The sequence below is a fragment of the Euleptes europaea genome, chromosome 3 (genome assembly GCF_029931775.1).
Source record: "Euleptes europaea isolate rEulEur1 chromosome 3, rEulEur1.hap1, whole genome shotgun sequence".
In the NCBI taxonomy this organism is placed as follows: domain Eukaryota; kingdom Metazoa; phylum Chordata; class Lepidosauria; order Squamata; family Sphaerodactylidae; genus Euleptes; species Euleptes europaea.
The window spans coordinates 83,302,946-83,318,713 of NC_079314.1; the positions used below are offsets into that span (position 1 = coordinate 83,302,946).

A 15,768-nucleotide genomic window follows, 5' to 3' on the forward strand; every position below is an offset into this window, starting at 1 on the left:
GAGAGAGTTCTGAGAGAACTGTGACTAGCCCAAGGTCACCCAGCTGGCTTTCTGTATAGGAGTGGGGAAACCAACCCAGTTCACCAAATTAGCATCTGCCGCTCATGTGGATGAGTGGGGAATCAAAACTGGTACTCTAGATTAGAGTCCACCACTCCAAACCATCGCTCTTAACCACTATACCATGCGGCTACACCACGCATTATTAAACTAAGATTCCACACACACCCCATGATGAATGCAGGAAAACTGGGCCACCCACAGTCAAGACATGGGCCTCTGCTTACTCAAGAGGTTCCCTACTTATCCAGAAAAACATGACACTGCAAGTTTATGAAAAGGAAAACAAAGAACAACCTAGAGCAGCCTGAAGACTCAAAATATTCAGAAGAGACAGAATGCTGAGAGCTGATATGAATAGTTAAAAGGAGAGGGGGGAGGAAGGCTTGGAGAATCCTGGATGAGGAGATTTTGGGGCGTGTGGTTGAAGTTCCAAATTGTCCCACTAGCTGTGATTCCTTACAGGTCCCTAGTTTGTCCTTAAAATTACGAGAACTTTTGTGGAAGTGGCTCCAGGAATGCTAACAGAATTTAAGAAAGAAGTGAATGAAATTATTGGTTATTTTAGGCTGCATTCCTAAAGATTGTTTCCTGAGTGTAAGCCCAATTGAATAACATGACATTTGATTTTGAATAAATCCTGTTTAGGGGTGCTCCCCCTGTCCAGTGGCTCACTAGGACTAGCAGAACACCTCCAATTCAATGTAACTGGGATGGCAAATTATAATTAACTGTTCTGAACCCTCAGTAAACCATAGCTATATATGAGTCTCTGAATTTGCAAACTGAAATGAAATTATTTTGTTCTGGTTGCTGGAGTCACCAGTTCAGTTTTAGAATGCAGAAGTCAGACATGCATTCATGAAGTACAAGCAATAATTTTAATCAGTGAGGGAACCTGTTTTATTAGCTCCAATTACATTGTAGCAAAGTCTTTAAAATTTATGAGATAAAAAAGGAGAGGGGAACTAATGTATATGTAACATTTAAGCAGATTGCCACAGATTCCATGTCAAATAGCAGAATGCTCTGTTTTATCTAGTGCACACCCACTCCTAAGAAAATATTACACATTGTTAACTTGAGAGTGTGCTTAATGTAGCCTAAGGACCTTGTCTTAACAGCTCCTTCATTTGCTTTGACCTTGGAACTTTTTTTTCATTTTCATTGCTCTTCAACAGTTGAGCAATAGTGTTGACTTGAGCTGGTAATTGTAACAGAAATCCACTGTTTGCCAAATATGAATACAAGGTTATCAGACATGTCTTATCAACACAAATGAAACATGTTTTTTCTGTTGAGATTGTAATCTCTGCTTGACATCTTCAAAGCACAATCTTTATGTTCAGCTGAACCTATCCACAAGTAAGTGAAAAGCTGAACTATCCCATGCAGCAAATATATATCTCCTCCACCGCCACTACTGTGTGTCACTCTCTATCTCCATTATTGTGGACTTCTCACAGCAATTGAACTTAAAAGTGGGACAGTTGCCCAAGAATGACTTTTATTATGGATTGAAGGCAACAGCTTTCGCTCTGTATCAATATATCTTGCAGCAAAAGCAAAAGAAAGAAGTCCGACTCTTTTTGCCTACATCCTCAAATATCTGGACCTGTTCACTGTTGGAGACCAGATTTTGTGCAGGATAAACCATTGACCTAATCCAGGGGTCGGCAAACTCATTAGTCAAAAGAGCCAAATATCAACAGTACAACGATTGAGATTTCTTTTGAGAGCCAAATTTCTTAAACTTAAACTATATAGGTAGGTACACTGTTTATTAACTTAATAAACTTTAATTAAAGTTTTAAGTTTTAATTAAACTATAGGTACACTGAATAAAACTTGATATCATACTTAATAGTGATCTTATTTATTGATAAAAATTTAATTGTAAGTCCCTGCCATTTCCCCCTCCCCATCCAGAGTCCTCGTCTGGAGGCCTGGCCTACAGCCATAAAAGCCTATTGGTAGACCTGGCCTCCGGCTGAGTCCCATTGGGAGGCCAGGTCTACCCATTGGCTTTCTTGGCAGTAGACCTGGCCTCCGGAGGCCCATTGAAGCCAATTGGTAGACCTGGCCTCTGAAGGGGGACTTTTCCCCCTCGTCAGAGTCCAGGTCTACCGCCAAGAAAGCCAGTGGGTAGACATGGCCTCCCAATGGGACTCAGCTGGAGGCCAGGTCTACCAAAGGAAGCCCGCCCCGCCCAACAGCTGATAGGCGGGGGGGGGGCCAGGAACCGCTGAGCCGCCCAGGAATCGCGCGGCTAGAGGGGACGGGAGGCTTTAGCCTCCCAACCATTGAGGGCAAGGGAAAGGGGGACCCGGCCATTCTCCATGGCGGGTGGGGGGGAGAGACAGCGCGCGCCCGCTCACCCACTCTCTCTCTCTCTCAGAGTGCCAGCTCCGCAGCCTGGCTGCTGGCGCGAGCGGGCGCAAGAGCAGGGGCTCTGAACCAAGTTCGGAGAGCCGCACTCAACGGGCCAAAGAGCCGCATGCGGCTCTGGAGCCGCAGTTTTGAGGCCCCTGACCTAATCCAATAGGAGTTTTCTTGTGTGCTAACGTTTGCTGGCCTTTGCCATGAAATGTAAGCTTTGACATAACTTTATGAAGTATCTTTACTATAGAGTAGTGTAATATGGAGAACAAGTACAGATGCTGAACAGGTACATACATTCATGATTGTGAGAACATATTTCTGACAGACCTTTTCCTGCAGTTATTTCTAAAATGTACACAATTATGAATCATTACAAGCTTCAGATTGTGAGGACCAAAGACTCTCTAAACATAGGAAACTGACTTAAAATGTAAAGAAGTCATTGTTGGGAGGTGAAAGTCTAGCATTTATTTGAGGTATATAAGCAAGCTAGGTTTTGTAAAAGAAGTGCATATCTGAAGCTATGCTTTGGTTGTTTAGAAGTGAATGTGGAACAATTATGTGTCTAGTCCAGTGTTTATAGCCATCATTATATCAGTAACAAAAATCCATTAATCGTTCCATCTGCAGATGCCTGCATCTTGCCAAGATTGTTAAACTTTTCAATCTGGTTCTCAGCAATCCCTAAGGAACTGGTGACAGTGATGATATTTACAGATAGCTAATTCTACAAAATAAAATTAAACTTGGTCTACCAAGGTTAGACTTTTCCCACTTAAGTTCCTGGGTTGCAGCCCAGAGAGGTGGAAAATGCATGCAGAAGTTATAGCATATCCATCGCATGTACACAGATTGTTTGGTATGCTTCTCGTTCAGCAGTTCCCCCTCCATCTGCAATGTGCTTTTAAAAATCCCACACATTTGTATTAGTTTTTTGGGTGAATGGGATGGGTTCTGTTACAAGCTCAATGGAGTGAAAATCCAGGTAGGCATGGATACGCAGCGCATGCACAGTCTTAAAAATAGAGATACTATATACATATAAAAGATTGTATACATTTTCCTCTGTTTCATTGCTAATACCTTTTTGTGAACTTTTAGTTATAAATTTGGTGAATGTTACAAGGAAATTGTCTAATGAAATACTGGTATACTTTATAATTTATAAATATTAGGGTGTCAATATTGTCTACTATGGTATGTAGATTGGTCACATTATGAGAAGACAAGAATCACTGGAAAAGACAGTCATGCTAGGAAAAGTTGAGGGCAGCAGAAAAAAAGGAAGACCCAACAAGAGATGGATTGACTCAATAAAGAAAGCCACAGCCCTCAGTTTGCAAGATCTGAGCAAGGCTGTCAAAGATAGGACATTTTGGAGGACTTTGATTCATAGGGTCGCCATGAGTCGGAAGCGACTTGATGGCACTTAACACACACACACACACACACACACACACGGTATGTCGATTAGTGATAGAACAATATGGTCTTGAGGCATATCCCCCACATTCAAAAACAGATACTGACTTACCCTTGCAGGCATCTGGGGCAGAAAAAGGCCTTCTAAGGTCTCGGTAGTAGCCTGGCTTACAATGCTGGCAGCGCTGGCCTTCCGTATTGTGTTGACAATTATCACAGACTCCGCCGCTTTGGTTCCCTGATGCCAGCCACGTGTCCATGTCAAAGTGGCAAGTGTCAGAATGCCCATTGCACTGGCAGGCTGAAACACAGCCAAGATGAACAGGAAAGACAAATTCAAAAGATGTTGCTGTTTTGTTTTGTTTTTTAAAAATGACATCAGTGTTTAAAACAATTACACTTGGTGATAGCTGAGTCATAATGAAACCAAATCCACATGCCAACTTGTACATGTTTCTAAAATTAAAATAAAAAAGCAGTGGGTATTAATGTTTTTGTGGAGTAAGAAGTTTATAACCTGATATTCTACGAGATAGTTACAAAGACTAATAGTACATTGCAAAGAAGTTAAATTGTATCAAATCAACTGGATTTATTTTCATAGTGTGCACTGGGCCCAGTAATTATGATTGTTTCTATGTTTTCTTGAAATAAAATCACTGTTTCAATATACTGTAAAATGTATTTAAGTGTTGTGTGAAAAAAATGCCTGGAATAGATGATTCTGGATTCCACAGGGAGGCCAAATAAATAGCACATCCTTGGTAAAATTTCTGGGTGAACTAGCTGCTCTGCAAACATCACTGTTTGAATGAAATACAAGTCATGTTAATGTTGGTTTTGTCTTCCTAATGTATTTTACACACAGTTATTTGCTATCTGAAGGCAGAAAAGAATCTTGTTCATCCTGATAGCCTAGATGCACTGGCATGAAGTTCATACTTACATCTGCATTCATTCGGGGCTCCGGTTTTGCCATTTGCAGCTTGCCAGGGCTGATCGTTGTAGAGTGAAGCACAATATTGACAATGAATTCCTGCAGTATTGTGTTTACACATACACCTTCCGTGGACCTAACAAATGGAAGCAAACTATGACCACTGTTGCTACAACATTCTAATATATATGGTTGCCAACTTCCAGGTACGAGCTGGAGATCTCCTGCTATTACAACTGATCTCCAGCTGATAAAGATCAGTTTCCCTGGAGAAAATGGCCTCTTCGGCAATTGGACTCTATGGCATTGAAGCCCCTCCCCTCCCCAAACCCCACCCTCCTCAGGCTGTGCCCCAAAAACCTCCCACCGGTGGCGAAGAAGGACCTAGCAACCCTACTAACATAGCACCTACACTAATTTTCCAGATGCCATAAACTAAGGGATTCATTGCTTCCTTTTGGTCTCTAATAACTTGAGAGCCAGTGTAGTATAGTGGTTAGAGTATTGGACTAGCATCTGGGACTCCCAGATTCACATCTCCACCTTGGCAAGGAAGCTTGCTGGGTGACCTTGGGCCCATCACACACACAGCCTAAGCTACCTCATAGGGCTGTTGTGAGGATAAAGTGGAGGAGAGGAGGACAATGTAAACTGCTTTGAGTTTCCTTTAGGAAGAGAATACCCTGCTGCTCCACATACTTTCCTAAGGGCAGGAGTGAAGAGTCTATGTGTGTAGCATGGGAGTTCAATAACAGACTTCAGGGCATACTGACTCTTAGTTCTTATGTTTTCCATCTCTTCAGTAAAAAGCCTGAACTGACCCTAGAAGCTAAAATGACTAAACTGAGGCTGTTGTATTTTGGTCACGTCATGAGACGACAAGAGTCACTGGAAAAGACCGTCATGATAGGAAAAGTTGAGGGCAGCAGGAAAAGAGGAAGACCCAACAAGAGATGGATTGACTCAATAAAGGAAGCCACAGCCTTCAATTTGCAAGATCTGAGCAAGGCTGTCAAAGATAGGACATTTTGGAGGACTTTCATTCATAGGGTCGCCATGAGTCGGAAGAGACTTGACGGCACTTAACACACACAGGATGCCCTTATGAAGTAAGTATTTTGACAGGCCAAGATAAAGGCAGTGGTAATGTTCTTGATAGAAGCATCTTGGAATGGTATTCCGCAGAGTACATTGTTGGAAATGGTATTGCAAAGTATGATGGTGCAGAACCATTTTAATTGGCTTGACTATGGCAGTGGTCAAATCTATTTGGCAGGTGCACATGGAAAGTATTTTGGTAATCTGATGTTTCAATAATCAGATGTTTGGAAATTGATTATTCTACATATCAAAAGTGGTATGGGAGACAAAACAGCTCTTTTCAACTGAAAATAATTGCTTCTGTTCACAAGATGTAGTTTGCAGTGTTGCAGCAATCTGTGAAGTATACAGGAGAATTGGATTGTGTATTAATCCACAGATGGATACTTGGCACTCATGAAGATATCTAAATGCTGTTTTGGACCTAAAATAATTGGCTTTGGGGAAAAATGGAAATTCACAGAGTTCTTTGGAAATAAAAATTAACCTGCATATTCACTGGAGTACAGAATGTATTCCAGCACATAATTGCACAGCATCTAGTAAAATAATGCTTGAAATATCAATAAGCTTTATGTGCAGTTACTTGGTAAAAACTGGTTAAAAGAAAAGGAGCTCTGCAGAATCCTGGCTTGGTGCAGCAGAAGTCCCTGATTAAAATCTCTCCTCGACCACAAAGTCACTTTCTTGCAGCTTCCCAGTATCTATAACAGAGCGATAACAACTGTGGTCTGTCTAACAGGACAGTTCTAAGGTTTACTGAGATGCCTCACCTGAAATGTCTCACATCAGTGCTAAGGATCAAGATTAGTAGTACAGCTAGATTCAAGTCCAATAGCACCCATCTTCAGTAATAGCACATTAGAGACCACCAAGATTTTCAGGGTGTACGCTTTTTAGAGTCAAAGCGCCCAAGCGTGTTGGTCTCTAAGGTGCTACTAGACTCGAATCTAGCTGTTCTGCTGCAGACCAACATGGCCACCCTCTAAAAATATTAGTAGTAGCACCAAGTAGTAGTAGCTATAGTAATCTTCCTACTTCAGTATGTTCCTACTTCCTACTAGGAGTGATGATAAAATGACAGTCATGAGTTCCCTTATTAATTAGACACTGTTAAGTTACTGCATTCGGAAGGTCAAATGGTGTTCTGGTATTTTCCCATTTATATATTAAACAGTATTTACAATGAATTGTTTTTGAGTGTCATATTGAAATGTTTTCCTGTCAAAAGAGGTCATAGATTTTGCCCTGGAAAATAATTTGTCCAGGAGTGTCTTGCCTATAAATCAAGAATATACACAACAGAATAGCTCCATGTTGAACTCCTTATTTTATCTCCAGAGAAAACAGCTCTTATCAAGACAGGGTGGGCAGCCATAAAATGGCAGATCACATAAAGAGTGAGACACTGTTTTCAAGTTATAAGACTGCTGTTGTTACAATTTTAGGAGGAATTTTACTGGACGTATACTTTGCTCTTATATTTACAATGGATTTTAAAGAAGCATTAAGCCTGTTTGTTCAGACTAAATTACTAGTGGGATTATCATGTGATGATCTTTATGGTGTGGAACGTTGCAGTTTGGCTGCTTACCATATTTAGCACCCAGAAAAAAATCCCTCCCCAGGTCAGATTGAGCTCTGTAATCCTATGGCCTTTTTGTATTCTCCTGCAGCATCTGCTTTGGTTCAGTGCTTGAAGCTATTTGTTCTGTAAACACCTCTCTCCACTTGTACAATATAATCACAATTGGCTTTCTGGGGAGTTGGCAAATAGGTGGGCTTTTGACCCCTTCTAGTACAATGATTCTATGATCACAGCTCAAGTGTTGTGTTGTGGTTCGTTGTTAGGGTTGCCAGGTCCCTCTTTGCCACCGGCAGGAAGTTTCCGGGTTAAACCTGAGGAGGCCGGGGTTTGGGGAGGGGAGGGACTTCAATGCCATAGAGTCTAACTGCCAAATATGCCATTTTCTCCAGGTGAACTGATCTCTATCAGCTGGAGATCAGTTGTAATAGCAGATCTCCAGATAGTGCCTGGAGGTTGGCAACCCTATTCATCATCCATAAAATACTGAAAAAGGAAATAAATTGGTGACATGGATTGACTCACTGTCCTATCAGGGGAGGATCAAACAATGAGTGAGGAAAGACCAGAGGAACCCAGAAAGACACACTGAAATTTCAACAGAGACAAACTTGGCTTGAAAAAGAAAGAGCCTTTGGCTGCCAAAAATAAGTTTTTTTCTGGGGTGTGTTGAAGGACAGCGGTCTCTGATGAAATTTTATTTTTAAAGTTTTTGCTAGTTGTTTTTACTTTGTTGGGTTTAGAATATGTTATATTAGGCTGATTTTATTGTTGTTGACTGCCTTAGGTCTTAGTTATCTGAGGAAAATGGTGGATTTATAACTGTATTAAATAAACAAATGTAAAAATAAGCCTTCTGTTATTTATTTATTACCTGGCAGGAATTCCATGCATGTGGCTGGGTTATCACACATATGCACTCGGAGCTCTACGCTTCCCAGGCATGCACAGTTCCATTTTAGATAAGGACCCCAGGGTGCGTGCAGGTGGGACTTCAGCCCTGCCCCCCATGCCTGACCAAAAGCAGCCCCATGGAGCTCATATTTATCCTGCTGGTTGTAACATGTAGCTTAAGCTTCCCCAACAGGATGAACAGCAGCTCCCAGAGATAGTTTCAGGTTGCAGAAATGGCAGGCGGTGGTGGTTGAAACTCCTTCACATATGCTGAAGCCCCAAGCCAAATCAGCCCACTTCATGGCAGCCTGGAGGAGATTGTAATGTGCTTCCCACATAGGAATTAAATCCTAACAGTAGGTTGTGGAATGGGCTGTGGCTCAGTGGGAGGGAACATGCATTGCATGCAGAAGGTTCCCAGGTTCAATCCCTGGTATCCTTGAGTTAAAAAATTGCAGGTAGCAGATAGTGAAAGACGTTTCTCTGCCCAGTAAAGCTGCCATCAGTCAGGATAGACAGTATTCAGCTAAGTGGACCAGTGGTTTGATTGGGTATGTGACATGTTTTGATGTTGAAATACAAATTATATGAAGGCTTTGCTAGCATGACTAGAGGTATGGCAACAGGGCGAATGGTTCTGAAACCACTTTTGGAAAGTAAAGAGCAATGTCAATATGGTATAGTCCTCAGTGTATGGGATACTACATCTGGGGAAACCTGAGTTCAGATTCTCACTAAACCTTAAAACTTACTGGGTAAGCTTGGACCAGTCACTCTCTCTCAGTCTGACTGACCTTACAGACTTGATGCAGACATCAGCATACTGGAGGAAGGGCAGGATAAAAACGCAATAAATGAATACAAATTCAGTCAAAGGAGTGTGGTTTATGCCATTCCATTTCAGGAACTCAGGAGATACTTTTACTATTTTTTTCCCTTGGAATCCTAGTCTCCCAAGTTTTTCCATGATCCTGCATTGTGCTTTCTCAAAAATAGAATACCTATTCACCAGTTAAAACAAGCCTAGAAATTGGTTCTAACACCTTATTGGTACTTGTTTATTGTTCAAATGCTTCATTTTTCTCTTTATGTATAATGGCAGTGTGGATAATTTTATTCTGGTCTTAATCTTTTTAGTATGCTTTTTAAAGAGATTATTTTTAATATGCAAGTGGTGCCATTCATGTTTAATTGAAGTCAGTGACAAAACTACTGTTGATTTTTTAAAGTCTGAATTCAGTAAAAATAAATACTTGGTGCTTGTTGGTGAGCTGTGCATCATTTATGTTAGTGCTGACAATACAATGTGGCTGTCAGGCTTTACAATTCATAAACAAGCAATAAGAAAACAGCTGTGGAGAATAAAGAAGCTCAAAAAGCAAAATCAGTAAGGAGTCGTTTCTGTTGTATAGAGTGAAATTTTGTACTGGGATGTTCATTTACATGGCCTTGGGTTTCACCTATAGCCACAATGTGTTTCTAAAGACAAAATTGCAGCAACTGTAAAATGATGATGTTTTCTAGCCATTTCCATTCATCCATTCCTTTTAGACACTGGTGCTTTGAATCTTTATGGGGGATTGCTGAACAGACACATTTCCCAAGATGTTTCACTATTTTGCAAACTGACACAAGCAAGTTAATTTAACCAGAATCCTTTGTCACACTATTTTTCTTTCTGTCATTAACTCGTTCCATTTTACTTCACTTGACCACTTTCCTTCTGAGCTTGACAACTCCTGCATAATGTCACTCATTATACTATACAATTGCACACAGTGTTACAAAAGATGACTTGTGTAAGATAAATGAGTGACTAGTTTTCACACATGGACTGTTACTAGGGCATGTTTCCTTCTATTGTCTTTTTGTTGCTGAAGTAATATATTCAATTACTTCTTTTCAAATTGCCTGGAGTCTTTGGTGTGTGTGTGAAACTTTCAAATACTTCATGATGTGTGTTTCTCAGTGTAATTTCTCTAGCCACTTGCAGTCTAGGTTGCCTACTTTTCTCTCTCGATTTCTATTTACATTGCAGAATGTTTTGAACTCCCTGCCACAACAAACCTGCAATGATGGTAGACATTATAGGAACACACAGAGAAAAAAGCTTTCATAGGCCAAATATGCAAAGATATAGGACAAAAGGGAATTATAAATCAACTTCGCAGCAATTTAAGGTGCCTTTAGCAAGCAGAAGCCATATAAAGAAGGAAGGGTATCTTGCTCTTTGTCGAATCCTGCTACTTCTTCCTTCTTTTCAATTCAAACACAGTTCTGTCTGTATTAGAACTTGGGGATGGGTGTTATGTCACACATATTCCAACTAGGCCACATAAAGACAATTTTAGGGAAACCAACTGATATCAGAGCTGGGACTACATTTGTTGATATTTCTAGACATCCCACTTTGTTGATGTGTATAGACAGTTTAATTCAGATTAAACTAGTCCAGGTCTTTCTTGCCTGATTAGATAATTTTTTTAGATTCTCTTCAAATTATGACAAATCTCATATTGTTTGGTGCTCCTTAGTCTGGAACATCATAATTCCAAAAGAGCATTACAAGCTTCTCTTACTTCAGGGCACGAATACCGAACGGAAAGCAACAGTCTCAGCAACATTTCTTATTGCTGCAAGATTGATCTGGCCACCCCGGATATTGGAAAGAGCTCATCTAACATACACTTACCACATGGAAGACTCCTGCGCCTTTGACAGGCCTGAATCCTTTGATGGGCACACAGTGGTCTGCATGGCCATTGCAAAAGCAGCTCCCCTTTACAATGAAGTCATAAACAGCATAGTAGGTTAACAGTGGGAGTTTTGCATTCAGGTCATTGCTATGACAAGGGCAAGATTGTTGTTTAAGCAGCTGCACTCGAAGATTAGTGATCTTCAGCTGTGTCTGAGCTTCAGGGCTGTAAGGATCATCAGAAAAAAAAGGTGGAGGCAGAGCTCGGTATATGACCTGTTAAAAAAAAAGAAGGCTAAGTAAGTACATAATAAAGAGAGATACAAACAAAATACTTGCAGAGGGCTACTGGCACCATGTATCACCAGACACTACAACTACAGCAAGCCCTGGATAGCTCATTTACTGAAGAGACAGTAATTTTGGGAAATAGGGCATGGCAAGGATTTTAGAATCTCATTCCACCTGGAAAGGGCTGCTAGTTCTGTTGGGGAAGCAGCTCTGAATGAAACATGTGAGGGTAGGGTTGCCAACTCCAGGTTGGGAAATACCTAGAGATTTTGGGGGCGGAGCCTGAGGAGGGCAGGGTTTGGGGAGGGAGTTCAATGCCATAGAGTCCAATTGCCAAAGTGGCCATTTTCTCCAGGGGGACTAATCTCTATCGGCTGGAGATCAGTTGTAATAGGGGGAAATCTCCAGCTCCTACCTGGAGGTTAAACAATAACAACGTATGCTGAATAATGTAAGTTGAGAGAACCAAGCAGCACCAAGCTCAATTGTTAATTATAACAAGACTTTAGAGTTAAACAAAAACACCAAATACTATCATGCAGACATGAACATATATTAATCACCATATATGCTATAAAGATTACAATCCAAATCTCCAGTAAGATACTGAAATTATACAATAACAAATAAATGTATTACTTCAACTTTCAATAGAAAAATAGTCTCAGGGTATGTTCCATCACACAATTTCTAAAAGAATCCCTTCAAAATATAAGTCTCATAGGATTGCTCCACAGTATCAATGCAAGTTCCAAACGTAGGTATGAAGAAATTCAAACTAAGGCGAATCCAAAGGAAAAGTCCAAAGAAGTCCAAAACGACACCTCCGGGTTTAGTGTTCGTTTCGCGGTTGCTTCATCAGTTGTTGTCTCCTTATCAATTCATGTCGGGTTAATAAACCTCTAAAAATATTTTTAATAGCCCAAAGATCACAGCTAACCATTCAGTCTAATATAACCATTCATAAATTAATTACTACATTTTAATCAAGCATGCAACAGCTTACCATCATTTGACCAGCGTCCCGTAGGGTTTCTATCTATCTCTGATAGCTGGTAAGAAACCTCATTGCAAGCCTCCATTAAGAGACCTGAGTCTGCCGGCACAGCTGAGTGAAATCAAGACCACATAGCGATTTTTAAAGAAAGACAGATAGGTCGAACTCATCGTTCAAACCGGCGGGGGAGAGCGATTTAAATAAATAAATGTGCCTAAGTTCTTGCTGATGTAATATTTTGGCAATATCCTCCTGATGATAGGAACGAGGTTTATATTGCCACAGGGCAAAAAATAAAATGTCATTCTCAGAATGTCCCATCTTGAGATAATGTTCAGTAAGTGGTGCCTCAAGAGTTTTGGAGCGGATCCTGGTTTTATGCTCACTGATGCGGATTTTTAATTGGCGTAATGTTGAGCCAATATAATATTTGAAACATGGACAGAGGACCGCGTAAATAACATTTTTAGACTGGCAATTAGTGAAGTGTTGAAGAGTATATTTAAAATTGGAGGTAGAAGAGCTAAGTTCTTTAGCCAGGAATGGTGTCTTTGCATCCTTGCAGTTTACTCATTTAACCCATGAAATACAGAAGATTATTCGCCGTCATTGGCATGTCATTGACACCATTCCTGGCTGCTCTGAACTTCCCATATTTGGTCTTAGGAAGACCAGATCTCTTCGTGATTTTCTGGTCCATACTGATAGACTTGAGGAGAAACCCAGGATCAATATTCGTGGGCATCATAAATGTGGTTCATGTGTGATGTGCCCATATAGCCTTCCTATTAAAGAACTTAGCTCTTCTACCTCCAATTTTAAATATACTCTTCAACACTTCACTAATTGCCAGTCTAAAAATGTTATTTACGCGGTCCTCTGTCCATGTTTCAAATATTGTATTGGCTCAACATTACGCCAATTAAAAATCCGCATCAGTGAGCATAAAACCAGGATCCGCTCCAAAACTCTTGAGGCACCACTTACTGAACATTATCTCAAGATGGGACATTCTGAGAATGACATTTTATTTTTTGCCCTGTGGCAATATAAACCTCGTTCCTATCATCAGGAGGATATTGCCAAAATATTACATCAGCAAGAACTTAGGCACATTTATTTATTTAAATCGCTCTCCCCCACCGGTTTGAACGATGAGTTCGACCTATCTGTCTTTCTTTAAAAATCGCTATGTGGTCTTGATTTCACTCAGCTGTGCCGGCAGACTCAGGTCTCTTAATGGAGGCTTGCAATGAGGTTTCTTACCAGCTATCAGAGATAGATAGAAACCCTACGGGACGCTGGTCAAATGATGGTAAGCCGTTGCATGCTTGATTAAAATGTAGTAATTAATTTATGAATGGTTATATTAGACTGAATGGTTAACTGTGATCTTTGGGCTATTAAAAATATTTTTAGAGGTTTATTAACCCGACATGAATTGATAAGGAGACAACAACTGATGAAGCAACCGCGAAACGAACACTAAACCCGGAGGTGTCGTTTTGGACTTCTTTGGACTTTTCCTTTGGATTCGCCTTAGTTTGAATTTCTTCATACCTACGTTTGGAACTTGCATTGATACTGTGGAGCAATCCTATGAGACTTATATTTTGAAGGGATTCTTTTAGAAATTGTGTGATGGAACATACCCTGAGACTATTTTTCTATTGAAAGTTGAAATAATACATTTATTTGTTATTGTATAATTTCAGTATCTTACTGGAGATTTGGATTGTAATCTTTATAGCATATATGGTGATTAATATATGTTCATGTCTGCATGATAGTATTTGGTGTTTTTGTTTAACTCTAAAGTCTTGTTATAATTAACAATTGAGCTTGGTACTACCTGGAGGTTGGCAACCCTATGTGAGAGCAACATGTGTTTGACTAAGATCAGGGAGAACCATACTTGAATCCTCACTCTACCACAGAAGATTTTTGGATAATCTTGAAACAGTCACACTCTCTCAGCCTAGTCTCTCACAGGTTCTTGTTGTAAGAATAAAAAAAAGAAGGGGTTACCAATCTCCAGGTGGGTTCTAGAGATCTCCTGGAATTACAACTGATCTCCAGGCTACAGAGATCAGAAAATGGCTGCTTTGGAGAGTGGACTCTATGGCATTATACCCCTTCCTTCTCAGGCTCCACTTCCAAAATCTCCAAGAATTCCTAACCTGGACCTGGCAACCCTAGGGGAGAACAATGTTGTCTGCTGCTTTGGGCTCCCACTAGAGAGGAAAGTGGGGTATAAAAATAAAGTACAAAAGGAAAGAAGTGGTATGCTGGCTAATATGTTTCCTACTTAATGCTTCGTTTCAGATCCTCATCCTATTTAATTGCTTATTAGACAAGTCACCCTGTTGATTGCATCAATTTACAATTTACACTGTGTAATCTGCCTTGAAACAAAACAGAAATCCAGTAGCACCTTAAAGGGTAACAACATTTATTCCAGTATGACCTTTCGTGAGACAGAGATTACTTCTTCAGATACAATAGGTGAAAGCTTTCTCCAATTGTATCTAAAGAAGTAATCTCTGTCTCACAGAAGGCCATACTGGAATAAATGTTGTTAGTCTTTAAGATACCACTGAACTTCTGTTTTGTTTTGCTACAACAGACTTAACACAGCTACCCCACTGCTATTATCTGCCAAGTCTCAGTGAGAAAAATGGACAATTAATAAAGTAAACAAACAAACAAACAATGGTGTCTTGTCTTTGAGGCTGCAGAATACAGTTTCATAAGAGTACAAACATTTCAATAGTGGTCATTCTGCCATATGATTCTGACAGACTAACTTTAGTTTCCCCCTTCTTTGTGTGAATTATGAAACCACCGAGTTGTAGATCAATAAAACGATACAATAGTCATCCACTTGATCCCTTTCTTGTAGTGCAGGGTACATTAACCTCAAGGTTACCAGTGCACGACAATTATAACTATGCCAGTTTTATCAGTAATTGGCAGCAGATACTCCAGGTGAGGGCAGATCCAACAGAATCTGCACGTACTGCATATGAAATTTTGCAATGAACTTTGCTCTGAAACCTAGAAAGACTTAATAATTTGATCTAAACAAGATCATTCTGATGTTTCTATTCCTGGTTGCACTAAGGGCCTTTTTGTCTTTGAAATATCTCTACAATTTCTGACAGATAACTTCCAGAGTTTAACAATGTTTCTAGCAATACTAACAACCAGTTCTCCAATGGCCAGTTAGAAGCAAGAGTCCCAACGTACTCTGCCCACTTTCTAAAAACATTTGGCTGGCACCATGGCACCCATGGGTGCCACATTGGGGACCCCTGTTTTAAAGTAAGAGATTTGACATCTGTACAAAGTCTTGATAATGCAAACTTTTCCAAAAGCCATCCCTTTTATCAAATTCATTGCTT

General features: G+C 40.3%; 1 protein-coding gene across 2 annotated transcripts in view; it reads right to left on the bottom strand.

The window, feature by feature from the left end:
- The window catches only part of NTN4 (netrin 4), a 44,662-nt gene that overhangs the window by 8,110 nt on the left and 20,784 nt on the right, over positions 1-15,768 (bottom strand). The window contains exons 2-4 of one of the 2 annotated variants that reach the window (XM_056846688.1): positions 11,074-11,352; positions 4,811-4,937; positions 3,977-4,165 (exon numbers count right to left, since the gene is read on the bottom strand). In XM_056846688.1, coding sequence (XP_056702666.1) covers positions 3,977-4,165; positions 4,811-4,937; positions 11,074-11,352 — 595 coding nt within the window. The remainder of the gene's footprint in view (positions 1-3,976; positions 4,166-4,810; positions 4,938-11,073; positions 11,353-15,768) is intronic. The other variant, XM_056846687.1, reaches the window with a different exon arrangement.